A 15,346-nucleotide genomic window follows, 5' to 3' on the forward strand; every position below is an offset into this window, starting at 1 on the left:
GTTAGGGCGTTTTCGTGTGTATTATGTTGCTTTTTTGGGGCTGTTGGGTCAATTAAGTAGGGTTCCCGGAGCCTAGGGCTGAGGGGCCGGTTCAGTTTCGTGCGTATTGGTGTTGGCAAGGTTTTGAGGGATTTTGGCGGTTTTTGGTCGAGATTTGGCCGTTTTATGGCTTTTTTTTGTGTTTGCGGGGGGCGCGTATTCGGGTTGAAATTCGTCCCCGTTCCAGTGGATGGATTGGGCTGATTTTTGGTGAGATGTTAGGGAATCGCTGGAACTAGTGTCCAGCCAAGTTTGAAGCGGATCGGAGCAGTGGACGTGCTTTAAAGAGCAATTTTTGTGCGGAGTAGCGAATTGTCATGTTATTCAATGGGAGTTTTTGGTGCGCATGGAGAAGGTGAATTTGGGGTGTTCCAGTTGCGCTAGAGGGACGGGGCTTGGGTGAGCTGTAGGGAGAGTGGATCGGCAGGTGTGCCGAATTTTTGGGATTTGTTGGCCGAAGGGAAGGGTGTGCTTGGGCAAAGTCGATTTGGTGAAAACGGTGCGTTATTTACATGAAAGTTGAAAAAACACTAATAAAAGCAAAGCTAAAAAGCCACCTCATTACAAACAGAATGGCTTTAACTTAAATGAGGGCGAGATCTATTGCATTTTCAATGCTTGTTTACTTTGGTTCCATCAAGAAGGCATTCAGATGTGTCACACATTTGCCATAAATTCTGAATGTTAGCACTCTAGTTGCACATTAGATCACTGTAGTAAAGCTACTGCTCACCAGGGACGTCTGCTGCTGGTATTCAAAGTGCATGTTTCAGTCTGCATGTCAGAATTTTTTTAATGAAATAGAAGAGGATTTGAGAAGTCACTCAAAATGATCCCTAATTTTTCTTTCTGAAGCACTAATCATACTTTCTATGGCAAAATTAACCCCCTCATGTTGTTCCTTTTTAAATTGAGTGTTTTCAGACTTACCACTTCATTCCAATCAAGATGGCTTCTGGTGTGCCATACTTTTGTCATAAGTAAGACTGTTAGCGCTCTAGTTGTTCTTTAGAACACTCTGGGACATTCTGTCATTGGGCTATACTTGGGGTACATCTGGGTGATATTTGGGCTACATTTAGGCTCTTTTGTCTCTGGTGGCCATCTTGCGAGACTATGTCAGAATTTTTTAATGAAATTGAAGAGGGTTTGAGAAGTCACTCAAAATGTGCCCTAATTTTTCTTTCTGCAGCACTAATCATAATTCATATGGCAAAATATACCCCCTCATTTTGTTCCTTTTTAAATTAAATGTTTTAAGAGTTACCACTTTATTCCAATCAAGATGGCTTCAGGTGTGCCATACCTTTGTAATAAGTAGGACTGTTAGCGCTCTAGTTGTTTTTTAGAACACTCTGGGACATTCTGTCATTGGGCTATACTTGGGCTACATCTGGGTGATATTTGGGCTACATTTGGGCTCTTTTGTCTCTGGTGGCCATTTTAGGAGACTGCATGTCAGAATTTTTTAATGAAATAGAAGAGGATTTGAAAAGTCACTCAAAATGTGCCCTAATTTTTCTTTCTGCAGCACTAATAATACCTTCTATTGCATAATATACCCCCTCATTTTGTTCCTTTTTAAATTAAATGTCTTAAGAGTTACCACTTTATTCCCATCACGATGGCTCTAGGTGTGCTATACCTTTGTAATAAGTAGGACTGTTAGCGCTCTAGTTGTTCTTTAGAACACTCTGGGACATTCTGTCATTGGGCTATACTTGGGCTACATCTGGGTGATATTTGGGCTATATTTGGGCTCTTTTGTCTCTGGTGGCCATTTTGGGAGACTGCATGTCAGAATGTTTTAATGAAATAGAAAAGGATTTGAGAAGTCACTCAAAATGTGCCCTAATTTTTCATTCTGCAGCACTAATCATACTTTCTATGGCAAAATATACCCCCTCATGTTGTTTCTTTTTAAATTAAATGTTTTAAGAGTTACCACTTTATTCCAATCAAGATGGCTTCAGGTGTGCCATACCTTTGTAATAAGTAGGACTGTTAGCGCTCTAGTTGTTCTTTAGAACACTCTGGGACATTCTGTCATTGGGCTATACTTGGGCTACATCTGGGTGATATTTGGGCTACATTTGGGCTCTTTTGTCTCTGGTGGCCATTTTGGGAGACTGCATGTCAGAATGTTTTAATGAAATAGAAAAGGATTTGAGAAGTCACTCAAAATGTGCCCTAATTTTTCATTCTGCAGCACTAATCATACTTTCTATGGCAAAATATACCCCTTCATGTTGTTTCTTTTTAAATTAAATGTTTTAAGAGTTACCACTTTATTCCAATCAAGATGGCTTCAGGTGTGCCATACCTTTGTAATAAGTAGGACTGTTAGCGCTCTAGTTGTTCTTTAGAACACTCTAGGAGGCTGCAGTAGAACACAAAGGAATCAACTGACAGTCTCTGTCCTTGTTGGATGTACATGTTTTACTGAGAATGTCAGACTTCATTTTCACATGACTGAGAAAGATAATGTGAATTTACAGAAAATATGCTTTCAGTTTAGCTTATAGATCCCCTTCCAAACCACTGTGGGAAAATCATGAGATATTAGTTTTCTTTCAAACAATATTCATGATATCACAGCAGAAGGTTTTTTCACATGGTAAAATCACCTTAGAACCCACCACAATTCCTAAAACGAGTATGGTACCATCAACAAATGATTGATAATGTAACTAAAGTCCTAAAACCCTCTATTAACTACAATGCTTTTTAATGAGGTGCTATCATGTATATTGGTCCCAAGATGGCTGCCAACACTTCTTGGATGAAGTGCTGACAGCCAATCAGATCAGATGTGTGGTTAGGCTCCGCCCAGATATATATATTTTTTTGAACCTAAATTACTCAAAATCCACTGGAGCACATATATTGAGACCTAGCAAAGGCACATCAGGCTAACAGTCCCTACAATTTTGCCAAGTTTCGTGCAAATCCATTCAGCCGTTCGAGCTAAAAGTGAGGCCAACCGCCCTATGGAAATTAACATGGGAAAAATGCGTTTTGGGACCCCCCTTTTTTCTCGGCCCCCCCTTGATGAAACCCCCCCAAATTGTCAGGGGCTGCTCAGAAACAAAATGTTCCATTTTCCTGAAAATTTCAGCCAATTCCGTCCACAAACGCCAAAGTTATTAGACATAGAATTTTCAAAAATCCCATAGAGAAAAAATCCTAACTATATATACCTACTGGCGACCGCCAGTAGGTAATATATATATATATATATATATATATATATATATATATATATATATATATATATATACATATACATATATATATACATATATATGCATATATATATATATACATATATATACAGTTCAGGTTGCCCTGCTAAAGAGACGCCATCCAGGTAAGGGTTCCTTTCTTTATTGCGGGTAGCAGACACAGCAATATGCACCCTCTATCGGTAACGCTGCCAAACATGTTTCGGGCTCCTCCGCCCTTGATCACTGGTCCTATGCAAAGAGTCACTACAGCTGTGAGGACTATTAAAATGCTGTGTCTGCTACCCGCAATAAAGAAAGGAATCCTTACCTGGATGGCGTCTCTTTAGCAGGGCAACCTGAACTGTGTATATATATATATATATATATATTATATATATATATATATATATATAACCTACTGGCTATATATAGTTAGGATTTTTTCTCTATGGGACTTTTGAAAATTCTATGTCTAATAACTTTGGCGTTTGTGGACGGAATCGGCTGAAATTTTCAGGAAAATGGCACATTTTGTTTCTGAGCAGCCCCTGAAAATTTTGGGGGGGGTTCATCAAGGGGGGGCCGAGAAAAAAGGGGGGTTCCAAAACGCGTTTTTCCCATGTTAATTTCCATAGGGCGTTTGGCCTCACTTTTAGCTCGAACGGCTGAATGGATTTGCACGAAACTTGGCAAAATTGTAGGGACTGTTAGCCCGATGTGCCTTTGCTGGGTCTCAATATATGTGCTCCAGTGGATTTTGAGAAATTAACGTTTTAAAAAATGTATATATCTGTGACAGCGTCCCAGATAGCGCTCCAGATCGCGTACTTTTCGCGTCACGGAGCTTTGCGAAGCGATGCTGATTGGCTCTCCGGTGTCTGTCAACATTCTAAACAGTCCGGAGCGGCCCCCATCTTGTCACTCGGTAGGATCGAGAGACAAGAAGAGGTGAAAAACGAAGGGGGAATTTAATGAAAGGGGGCAAGGTAGACCCCTCTTGACCCCCTAGGAATGATGTTGGGGTTATTAAAGGGTCCCGTGGGGAAAATTAAAAAAATTAGATTTTTCACGGTAGAAGCGCTTCTCGGTTCGCAAACTAACGGCTGAATGGATTTGCACGAAACTTGGTAAAATTATAGGGACTGTTAGTCCGATGTGCCTTTGCTGGGTCTCAATATATGTGCTCCAGTGGATTTTGAGAAATTAACGTTTTAAAAAACAGATATATCTGTGACAGCATCCCAGATAGCGCTCCAGATCGCGTACTTTTCGCGCAACGGAGCTTTGCGTAGCGAAGCTGATTGGCTGTCCGGTGTCTGTCAACATTCTAAACAGTCCGGTGCGGCCGCCATCTTGTCTGTCGGTAGGATCGAGAGACAAGAGGAGGAGAAAAACGAAGGGGGAATTTAATGAAAGGGGGCTAGGTAGACCCCTCTTGACCCCCTAGGAATGATGTTGGGGTTATTAAAGGGTCCCGTGGGGCAAATAAAAAAAATAGATTTTTCGCGGTAGAAGCGCTTCTCGGTTCGCAAACTGGTAGCGAAACGTGAATTTGTCATTTTGTGTTTCGATTTCATTAAATTACTAGGTATAAGGGGGTACGAGAGACGTATCCTGACCCCTTTTGTTTTCTGAGGGTGGCTGAGGAGGCTCATATATGTTGATACATGTCTTCCAGCGGCTGTGCGTGAGCGTTTTTTTTTTTTGCTGCGTGACGTCTGTTAACGTTCGATTCGATGGAAATCAGGAAGTGTTGACCGCCATTTTGTCACTGCGAGTAAATATTTTATTTGTTATAAATAAATCATTATTGATAAACATTGTCTGCGCCATCTTGCCTTTTTTGCAATGCCACACTTTTGTCGAGCACAGCAGCCATTTTAGATGCCTTGACCAGACCCACTGTCTGCACCCTCGCAAGCATCTCCCCCACGCACTGGTCACTCCCGCTCTCTTTCTCATGTATGGGCTAGAAACCTCCTCCCATCTGCGCTGTTCTTCTCTGAGAATCACACCCTGTGCCCGCCCGACACCTGCCTTTCACCCTATTCACTACCGCACCCTCTGACACTCCTCTTCCTCTGTGTCCGATTGTCCAGGCCGGTCCCAGGCTATCACCTAGCCCTGCAGATGTAGTTTATGGCCCCAGCTGTAGAGAATCACCCCTCTTCAAAGGAGTTAAGTAGATCAAGGCCCCCACCCGATGAGATCCGTCACACCACACGCGTTCCTACTATCTGATAACCATCCTGTATTGTGCTTGGGGAGGGGATTCTCACTGTGAGGGTGTGTGGGTCCGAGCCTGAAGCGGAAGATTCCAGGGATGCCTTTTTGTACATCAAAGTCTTCACAATTATGTGTCACATTAAAAATATATAGCACTCCAACAAAGTAGTAGGTTTATAACACTTTAATGACTTATAAATATATACATCGCAACAAAAACAGTAAACACCTTAACATTTTTTTATTAAAACAGAAGCAACAATGGTCAGTAGCGGTCTGTTGTGCGAATAGTTCCAAGGCAGCACAACGTGCTGAGTTGTGGACGGCACCCAGGTGAAGAACCATCCCTTCTTTAAACACCATGAAAAAACTAAAGTGACAACTTCCTCATCCTTAATTTGTCTTTCTTTGTTCCTTAAGATGTCATCTGTGTCAACCTCTTCCGAGAATGCAGATGCGTTAGGGATTTCCTTGTGTTTCTTAATAGCATTGGTGTCTGCACACTTCTTTGTCAATTCTGTGAACATGACAGCTGCTTCATAGACAGACGATATCTTTGTTAAGTCATTAGTGTTAAGTGTGTCTGAAACTACAGTGCCCTTCTGTTTTACTTTCCTCAGACACTACAGAGTTTTGTGTGTTGTTCTTCTGAGCGACAATTATTCCAGAGGTTTCAGGTTCACTTGTTTTGTCCTGCAGTGAGTTAACAGCTTCAGAGACTTCATGTTTATTTGCTATGTCCTGCTGTGCGTCAACTGCTTCAGAGACGTCAGCCTCATTTGATATGTTTGACTATATCCTGGACCTGCCCGGCCGCGCCCAAAATGGAGCCGGTATAAATGGGACTCGTAACTCCTTGTTGTGTACTGGTTGCCCAACCTTGATATCACGAGATACGTATGCAGTTTTGAAGCACATGGCGAGCAGGGCCGAGAATTGATTGAACATTTTGACATCCCTATTGATATTAAGTTCTGATGTGTTATTGATTACTGTACTATTGAAAGATCGAATTAACGTCACTCATGGTACTTGCCCGCTTTAGCTGCACTGTGCCTCGTCAGTAGCGGTCTGTTGTGCGAATAGTCCCAAGGCAGCAGAACGCGCTGTGATCTGGACGGCACCCAGGTGATGTCCAGTAAGTTGCCGCACTGGTTTTGGTATCCTACAATGCTGCTCCGAAAAATGGTATGGGGCGCCCCGGGGGGGGGGAGGCGGCGTGAACGGGCCTCCCCAGGTGGAGGCTCGTCTGCTGTAGTGGGGCGGCCCTTTACCGTTTCAGTTGCCATTCCGCCCGCTTTTGCTACACTGTGCCTCATCCGCCATTCAGCTGTTTACCACCCGCTCTTGCGGCTACAGCGTCTCGCTCACCATGTAGTTGAGTTGCTCCCACTCTTGCGGTGCAGCGATAGGCGGCTGCCACAGGAGTCTTAAAATGGCGGACGGCTCTTCGGATTTGGGCCTGGTCCACTAACATGGCCCTGGGACACCTTGGAACTCGAACGTCCCCTGAGCCCAAAAGTCTTGGGGGCTCCCGACTCCTGCAGGCTTCCGGTGGGGAGCGGCTGCCATGATTGCTCGCGGAATGACCACGACGGAGCCACGAGATGGTGGTGCTCTCAGGCTGACGCCAGCTTTAGTCTGAAACATCTAGAAACAAGGTGGGGCTTTCATCGTTTGGGGAAAAAAAAGTTTTAATCCAATGAAAAGTGATATTTTTAGGTCATATGATCAAGCCTTCCATCATTAAAAAACCAAAAGTAAAATGAACCAATGAAAAGTTTTATTAACAAGTCACATGACCTGTTATGCTTACGTTACGCGCTGCGCGCCGCGCTCTGGATCGTTTCCAGGAAGCTGCGCCTTGCGCACCGGAGCACTTCCGGGTGCGCTAACGCGGCGCGTCATATGACGCATTACGCGACAACGCAGGTCCAGAATATAGTCAAAATGTCTCCACCAACCAGCGGTCGGAATACAACCCCTTTCAGCAGTCCAAAAAGTTCTGTTAAATGACAAGAGAAGGGACAGGCAACAAGAACAATCAGTCAAAGAGGGGAGGGCAAGTTCTTCTCTACCGGGTCACGTTGGGGCTCCACCGGAACTGATTGAATTGGTAGTCTACAGTGTTTCTGGATGTTTCAGATTGAAGCTGGCGTCAGCATGAGAGCACCCAATTCTAAAACAGTAAATGCTTCGATAACAATCAATCAAATGTAGAGGGAAGCAGGCACGATGGGTTACAATGGGGGCAAAGGCTTACGTTCCCTACCCTTCACTATCTGCAAAGAGAGAATACTCCTAAAAGAAAAGAGAAGGGGGGGGGGGGCAGCGTTCAAAGCACATCAGCGTGCATAAATACGAAAATGTTTTTGCCTACCACGCACTTGACATTTTACAGCTTTTGATATTTGCTATTAAAAAACCATTGAAATTCACTGAAAAAACCATAGGTTATAGACCATATATAGTTAGGAATTAGCATTTACAAAACCTTAATTTACTCGCACAAAACCATAGAAATTCGCATATATAGTTAGTTGCAATAACTATATATCGCGCACCCGCAATCCTCTGCTGATGATGTCACATATTACATCATTCATGACATGGTCAGTGACATCACTGATGACATCACTGATGACATCTCAAATGACATCACTGATGACATCTCATTTGACATTACTGATCACATCACTGATGATATCATTCATGTGATAATACGATGAACCTCTTCAGACTCTAATATAACCTTAGATACAATCAGTGTAAACAGACACTCACAGACTGTCACTCATCCATGGAGTTACTCACACACCTAGTCAGTCATGCAAAGAATCAATCACACCTCCATTTCCTCAACTATACAGTTATACAAACTTTACTTATTCAAACATATACTAACACATATTTACTCTCTTATACAATCCCTGATACAAGTTCACAATGATCCATACAGCCACTCACACATTCACTGGCTCTTATGCACAGTTATTTATATATGTCAACTCTCACATGTACTGTGTTTTACATATGTACTTACTTTGACATGTAGTACTGAGATATCCATTCACTCACCAATACACTTATGCACACAGTCAACTGCCCATACAGCTGTTTCCACATGCACGTTTGAACCCATACATCTAGTGAATCAACTGCTCACACATCTATGCACAGAGTCATACACCTCCCAGCCACCCACACACACACTCAGTCTCCCATACAAATACTTGGGCAACCAATCAATAACCCATATAGTTACTCATATAGCTACTGATTAACACATGCAGCAGTTTACAGAACAACAGACATAATGATGCACAAATTATGACAGTTTAGTCACTAACCCATGCACTCAGTGAAACACATTTAATCACTCTCTCATACAGTCAGTCATGCACCTACTAAACCCTTCATCCAGACACTGATACATCCACTCATTCTTCAATATGTAAGACATATTTTAACTTTACACAAACATACAAACACTGGTTGATGTCATCAGTGATGTCACTGACCATGTCATGAATGATGTAATATGTGACATCATCAGCAGTGGATTGCGGGTGCGCGATATATAGTTATTGCAACTAACTATATATGCGAATTTCTATGGTTTTGTGCGAGTAAATTAAGGTTTTGTAAATGCTAATTCCTAACTATATATGGTCTATAACCTATGGTTTTTTCAGTGAATATATATATATATATATATATATATATATATATATATATATATATATATATATATATATAGAGAGAGAGAGAGAGCGATATATATAGATAGATAGATAGATATGTGTGTATGTATGTATGTATGTATTGCGATTTATATAGCGCACGTATCACCCGAAGGCATCAAGGCGCTTGCCTTGGGAACCCGTCCTGGCTTTTTCCCTGTGAGATAACCCCTACTGGGCATCCCCAAGGTGAAAGCCAGGCATCCCGCAGGGGGTGGGCCGCCGTAGTGGAGATTAAGCAAGCTATTGCCCAGAGTTGCAGCGTGGGACCCCATGATTAGAATAGGCACCGAGGCGAGAATTATCGAGTCCGTGGACATTTTTTGGGCTTAGGACCCTGCCGCGTCGGGAATTGAACTCTGGTCCCGGGCCAGACCTCTGCATCAGGGTCTGCCGCTCTAATCAGTGAGCCACACTTCTGATAGATAGATAGATAGATAGATAGATAGATAGATAGATAGATAGATAGATAGATAGATAGATAGATAGATAGATAGATAGATAGATAGATAGATAGATAGATAGATAGATAGAGTGAGTCAGAAAGAGAGAGCGCACGTTTCATGGCTGAGTAAACAAGTAAACAAACTGGTGTTTCCCAGATGAGGAACAGGCCCTGGGGACGGATCCCTCTCCAAGCAGCAGGCCCTGGTAGCTCACTTTCAAAATGAAAATATTTTAAATATGATTTTCTGCAATTTTCAATGTTATCTTAAACCCAGAAATCCCGGACGGCAATACTGAGAATGTAAACTTACATAATTACAGGACAGCTTCAAAGTTTACCTCTGTGATCTTAGGTATTACCAGAAAACTGTCACTAGATGTGGCACAGGCATCTAGCCAGCTCTGTCCACTGTCCAGTTGTTAATGTGAGTGAACAACTACAGGAAGAACTTACAAACACGGAGTCAGCGGGAACCGTGTCGACGATCACGAGCTGGTCAGGATGTTTCTCCAGAAGAACGCGGGCCTTCTCAGCAGCCTGGAGAAGAAATACAAAGCACAGCGAGCATCAGCATAGAGCAGAGCTCCAGGAAAAGCAAGGATAAACCACATTTAATAAGACTAATTCAACTAATTATGGGCAGTGTGAACGCCCCTCTGCATGGCGGCATCAACACCCCTGAAGACATTTGCAAAACAGGAACAAACATTTGAGTTGTTACAACAGTATACCTGGGAAGAGGTTGAACCACATCCAACCCCAGCGTTAATGTGTGTCGAGCCTTCAAGGAGCGACACTAGAGAGTATGTGAAAGTCATTGGCCAAAGGTTCACAACCCAGATCAAGCAGGTGATCAGGTATTTTAGCCTCAGCACCTGGATATGCTGAGGCAGGAGGGTGCAGCATCACGGAGGACATCAGGGATTGGTCAGAATCATTGGTGACATCCACTGTACCAAGTGGTCGGGCAGGATTTGGAGGGTGTTAGCTGAGTGGGGTGCTGTATCATTTAGAGCATTGAGGGGTTGTATTTTTTAACGAATGGACGATGCAAAAGTTGGAAAGGAGATCTGAAAATGTATCAATTCTTCTGCCCAGAAGGCCTCTAGTGGAGATGGAAGGTGGTGGTGAGGGTTGCGAGGAGTGACGGGTTAGTAGCTCCAGGGAGTTCAGTGTCACTTGCGTTTTGGGGCGTAGAGGGCCAAGAGGACGTAATTATGACAGCGAGGTCACCTCCCTGCTTCTGTGTGTGGTCCATACAATGGATGCAGTAGCATACGAGAAGGACATCTGGGAGGTGTGAGGATGGGAGTGAGTCGCTTCTGGGATGAAGAGGCCCTCAAGCCTTGGGTAGGTGATGAGGGCTGCAGTAACTGGTGCCTGGAGTATTGCAGCACAAGCATTACAGAGCATGCCTTACACTGATCATGTATTTTCTCTTCCAGCGATATCCCTTCTCAAATTAAATATGCTGTTGGTTAAGATATAGGTTTCAAATATAAATGCAACTTTATTTAAGTCATTAATAAATGCAACATGATAATTAGGTCTGCTTGAATATATTTGTGTTTTCTGTACGGATAAAATACTCTTTTCCAGCGACTGGTTTTAAATTCTGTACAAGCTTTCATAGAAGCTGATAAAGTGACTTCTTGTTTATGGTTTTTAAACAGTAGGCACGGTTTTACTGAATGGAAGGAAGTGAAAGGCTCCCAGGGAGTTTCTGCTAGTTGTGTTTCTGAAAATGTTTAACAATGTTCAGATACAATATATAAACTAAGAAAGTGTACTGAGGTAGAGAGAAACTTTGTGCTTGAGACTCAAAGAGAGCTGTAACTGCCTTTCTTCTCTGTACGCCTCAGGAGGGATATATCGCCTTCACTCGGAGGCTTCTCTGCCTGCCTGCTGATGCAGACAATGATCCCTGAATCTCAAAGGAGGCTGCTCATGGGGTGAGCAGCCTTTACAACGCGGGCATTACCACGCGCTGCCATTACTACGCTGCTATAACAACGCAAGTCGTTACAACGACTTGCACTGGAGGGCGCTGTTGGATAGGGAATAGTTTAATTTTCTATTCCAACACCTTCCCTACTGTAACGTGGCCGGGAGTTGGAATAGAAAATTAAACTATTCCACTATCCAACGACTTGCGTTGTAAAAACAGCGTTGTAATGGCACGGGTGGTAATAACCTGCGTTGTAATGTCATACAACTGCTCATGGTGATAAGCTTAGTTTAGTAAACTGAAAGGAAGGTGGAGTGGAAAATATCAATATATCATATCAATAGTATTATACAACCACAACGTTGCTATATGTTTTATTGTTCCCCTCCTGGTGAGTATCATTGCCACTAATTGACCTGTTTCTACTACTCACCTCGTATGCATTGGGATATGATTTTGATTTAAAATAAATATTGAAAATATTTTTCTGGATTCCTAGTGTGCTTGAGTGGCCTTTACATGATAAAAGAGAGTTTGGGTTCCACTAACTATCCCTGTAATTTCCCACAGGATTCATTGTTACCCAACACTCATCTCACTCAAGTGATGCTCAGTGGGTTGCAGGATGGCTGCAGTCCACCTGACTTTCCGTCTCAGGTTCCTATATTTACAAAGTCCTTACTAGCTGAGTTTTGAAAAGAAATCCTGAACAAATATCACAAGTGGAATGTGTGTTCTGTAGTTTAAGGGTGTGTGATACTTAGTAGTAAATGCGTCAGATCGGGTCTATGTATTATAAGGATACTATGTGTCTGTTTGTGTCGTATTGACCCGGGTATGATTGAGAGAATTAGCAGTAGGGGGTGCTAGGTGATATAAATCTTACTGTGTTGGTTTCGGTGGAGCAGGTTCTGGCCCAAAGCACTTCCTGGCCCTAACTAGGGAATGCCATAGTCCGCGGTCTGCCGCGGGAAATGCCCAGACAGTGTGACATCCCAAGGAGGTGACTGAATTAAGGGGAAGGCAGGAAGAAATGACACTTTCTGTAAATATGGCTGATAGAAAATGCAGTGATGTCACTTCCTGTGAAGATGGGCGATGGGGAATAAAGTAGTCTTGCCTGGCTTCTTCTTTTGAAGATGTTTTGGTGGTAAACCAGTGCAAATGCTTGACCTGCAACTAAGAATTCTACTGGGTTTGCTTGCTGCTATGCAGACCGAGCTTCCATCCATGGTCTTCTAACAGTTCTCTCTAGAAAAGGAAAATGCTCACGCTCTAGCCACTCTTTTGGGACCCTTTGATGGCTCTAAAATTTGCTTGAAGGGAACACCGATGTTCAGGGCCTGAGCTGTCAGTCATCAAACTCCACATGCTCTCTCATTTGGGTAGTTAGTCTGCACTAGCAACCTCTCTGCTGCAGCTAGCAAAGACCTAAGTCATCCTGACCACTCTTACCCTCAACGCATACAACAGGGACTCCTCCAGTGACCAAATGTTTCTCAACGCGAGGTCCTTGCCTGTGCCCCATCTCTGAACAGATCTATCTTAACTACTTTTAACGGATTTGGAAAGAGTTCTCACAGGAAGCCCCAGAAACAATCACTGTAAGAGCCCATCAGTATAAGACACCGCCCATCTCAACGGTGGATCAGTCGATCCCTGCTCAAATCGCAGATACCTGCGGCATTGCTGGTTTCTGCATTCACTCAGTTGTAATGTACAGCCGATCATAGAGAGCACTAGACAGTGATTTAACTTTTCTTGTCATCATTCAATACTGTGTGTAAATAGTTGAAGCTAGTTTTTCAATGCTTGAAATCTGTCTGTTGACAAAGATTAGAACCACATCCAATGGGATTTCCTAAACCTTCAGCTTCGCTTCCTGAGCAGACTGCTCGCACCTCTGTCATATTTATGCGCAAAGGCCAGTGAACGGGTCCGGCAGCTTCATTTCCCTTGAGTGATACGTGTTTAACCCCTGAACATTTCCAAAGACCTTGATTTACTTGACCATCATGTATTTAGACTTGACGTCAACTGTTGACATAATGGGATTCTTCCTGCAGTGCACATCAAAGGTTTCCTTGCAAATGATGCAAGAGAGTGGTCCTCCCCTGGAGGACAACTTACCTCAAAGTTCAGAATCACTCAAAGGAAGACACTAGCCAGGGCTCAAGGGAGATGAGTGAATCCCATCAGAGCACCCTTGAAAACAGCTCAATGAGGACGATGCATGTTCCCGGTACTTCCTTGGGGTAGAATAACTTGAAGCAGTCTTGGGAAGTTAGTGGCATGGGACTGAATGACCTTCTGTGCTGTGCTCTATCGGATTAGGAGGATGGGTCAAATAGAAAGCGCACGTTGTAGTATGAACAGGGGTTTCTTAGTAGGTAGAGGACAATTAACCGGGGCGGATGAACTTTGATAAAACTTTAGCTGAATATCTCCAAAAGGCATTCATCTCAAACAGAGGAAAGAGTCAGGCAGCAGAACAGAGATAAGGAACTGAGCGAGGGGAGCCATGGAAAAGCAGGCAGGGAGAAGCAGAAGAGGCGAAGTGTGAAGAGCAAGAAAAGCAGGCAGGAGACAGCTGGCATGTATGCTCACATCCTACCTCGCCTTACCTGGCGGGTCTCCAGCTTCCGGATGGCTGTGTTGGCGGCCCTCTGAAGAGACTTCAGTTCCATCTGCAGCTCCTTCCTCTGCCACTGTGGCATTGCGGCACTATCCACACTCTGATATCAGACCCATGCAATGGGAGAAGCACAAAAACGTCAAATATGGCAAACAATGGGTGCAATCAAAACTCCTGCCTTCCTGAAATACAACTCTTACATCCTTTCATTGTAGCTAGCTATGTCTCATACTCCAGCTCTATAATACAACCATCTCTTTATCATGGCCTCTATTGTAACTTATTCTCCAATGGGCTTTGAGACATTTATTTTTTTCCTGAGTTTTATATAGAGCGAACTTGACCCGGTATCAGGTATCAGAGCGCTTTACATAGCACCAGTTGCGTTACATGAGGACACATTAATTTTTGTTAGGCACAGGGAGATTTTTGATGTGTCCAGAATCACAGGATGTTGCGCGTCATTGCTGACACTTTAACGCGGTTCCCCAGATTCAAGGTCGACCGCCCTAGCCATAAGGCCAACTCCTCTCCCCCATTGATCTGGTCACGGAGACAAAAGTTTCATGCATCCTCCCACCTAGTTAATCAAGTAAACCCAAGACATAGGTGACTGGCGTGACACCGAGGACTGGATTTCAGGTAAAAGCATGAAGGAGAGCAGATCTTAAATCCATCTCGTTAAAGTGATACCTCATGAAAGTTCAAGTGTTGCAAGGCTGATATCATTTTACAAGTTTCAAATGTGATAATGCACGGGTGGTCAGTTATGTTGCGTCTCACTCACGTTCAGTCTCCCAGAGTCAAGAACTCCAAAGGTCAGAGGACTGGCAGCTGAAACGGGCACAAGGGGTCGAGTCCCCCCACTGGCAGTGGCGGCCACTGTTAACTGTGTCCAAACAATGGTTCATCATGCATGTAAACTGACTGTATGTGGGGAAAGATGCTCTAAACCCACCATCCTTCGTTACATGTACAGTGTGTATAAAGGAGCAGGGGAGACAGCAGGGCCAGCACCTTTCGCTGGATCAAAGCTGCTACTTGTGTGTCCCCTCAGCACAGGTAAAACCCTTCCCAGGG

At 43.5% G+C, this 15,346-nt stretch overlaps 1 protein-coding gene across 1 annotated transcript in view; it reads right to left on the minus strand.

Annotated features, from left to right (window-relative positions):
* AARS2 (alanyl-tRNA synthetase 2, mitochondrial) overlaps positions 1 to 15,346 on the minus strand; it is a 160,776-nt gene that overhangs the window by 68,719 nt on the left and 76,711 nt on the right. Inside the window, exons 19-20 of the mRNA XM_086925856.1 lie at positions 14,256 to 14,366; positions 10,137 to 10,220 (exon numbers count right to left, since the gene is read on the minus strand). Of these exons, the coding sequence (XP_086781982.1) occupies positions 10,137 to 10,220; positions 14,256 to 14,366 (195 nt within the window). The remainder of the gene's footprint in view (positions 1 to 10,136; positions 10,221 to 14,255; positions 14,367 to 15,346) is intronic.

This window comes from Lissotriton vulgaris, chromosome 6, assembly GCF_964263255.1.
Source record: "Lissotriton vulgaris chromosome 6, aLisVul1.2, whole genome shotgun sequence".
NCBI lineage: Eukaryota > Metazoa > Chordata > Amphibia > Caudata > Salamandridae > Lissotriton > Lissotriton vulgaris.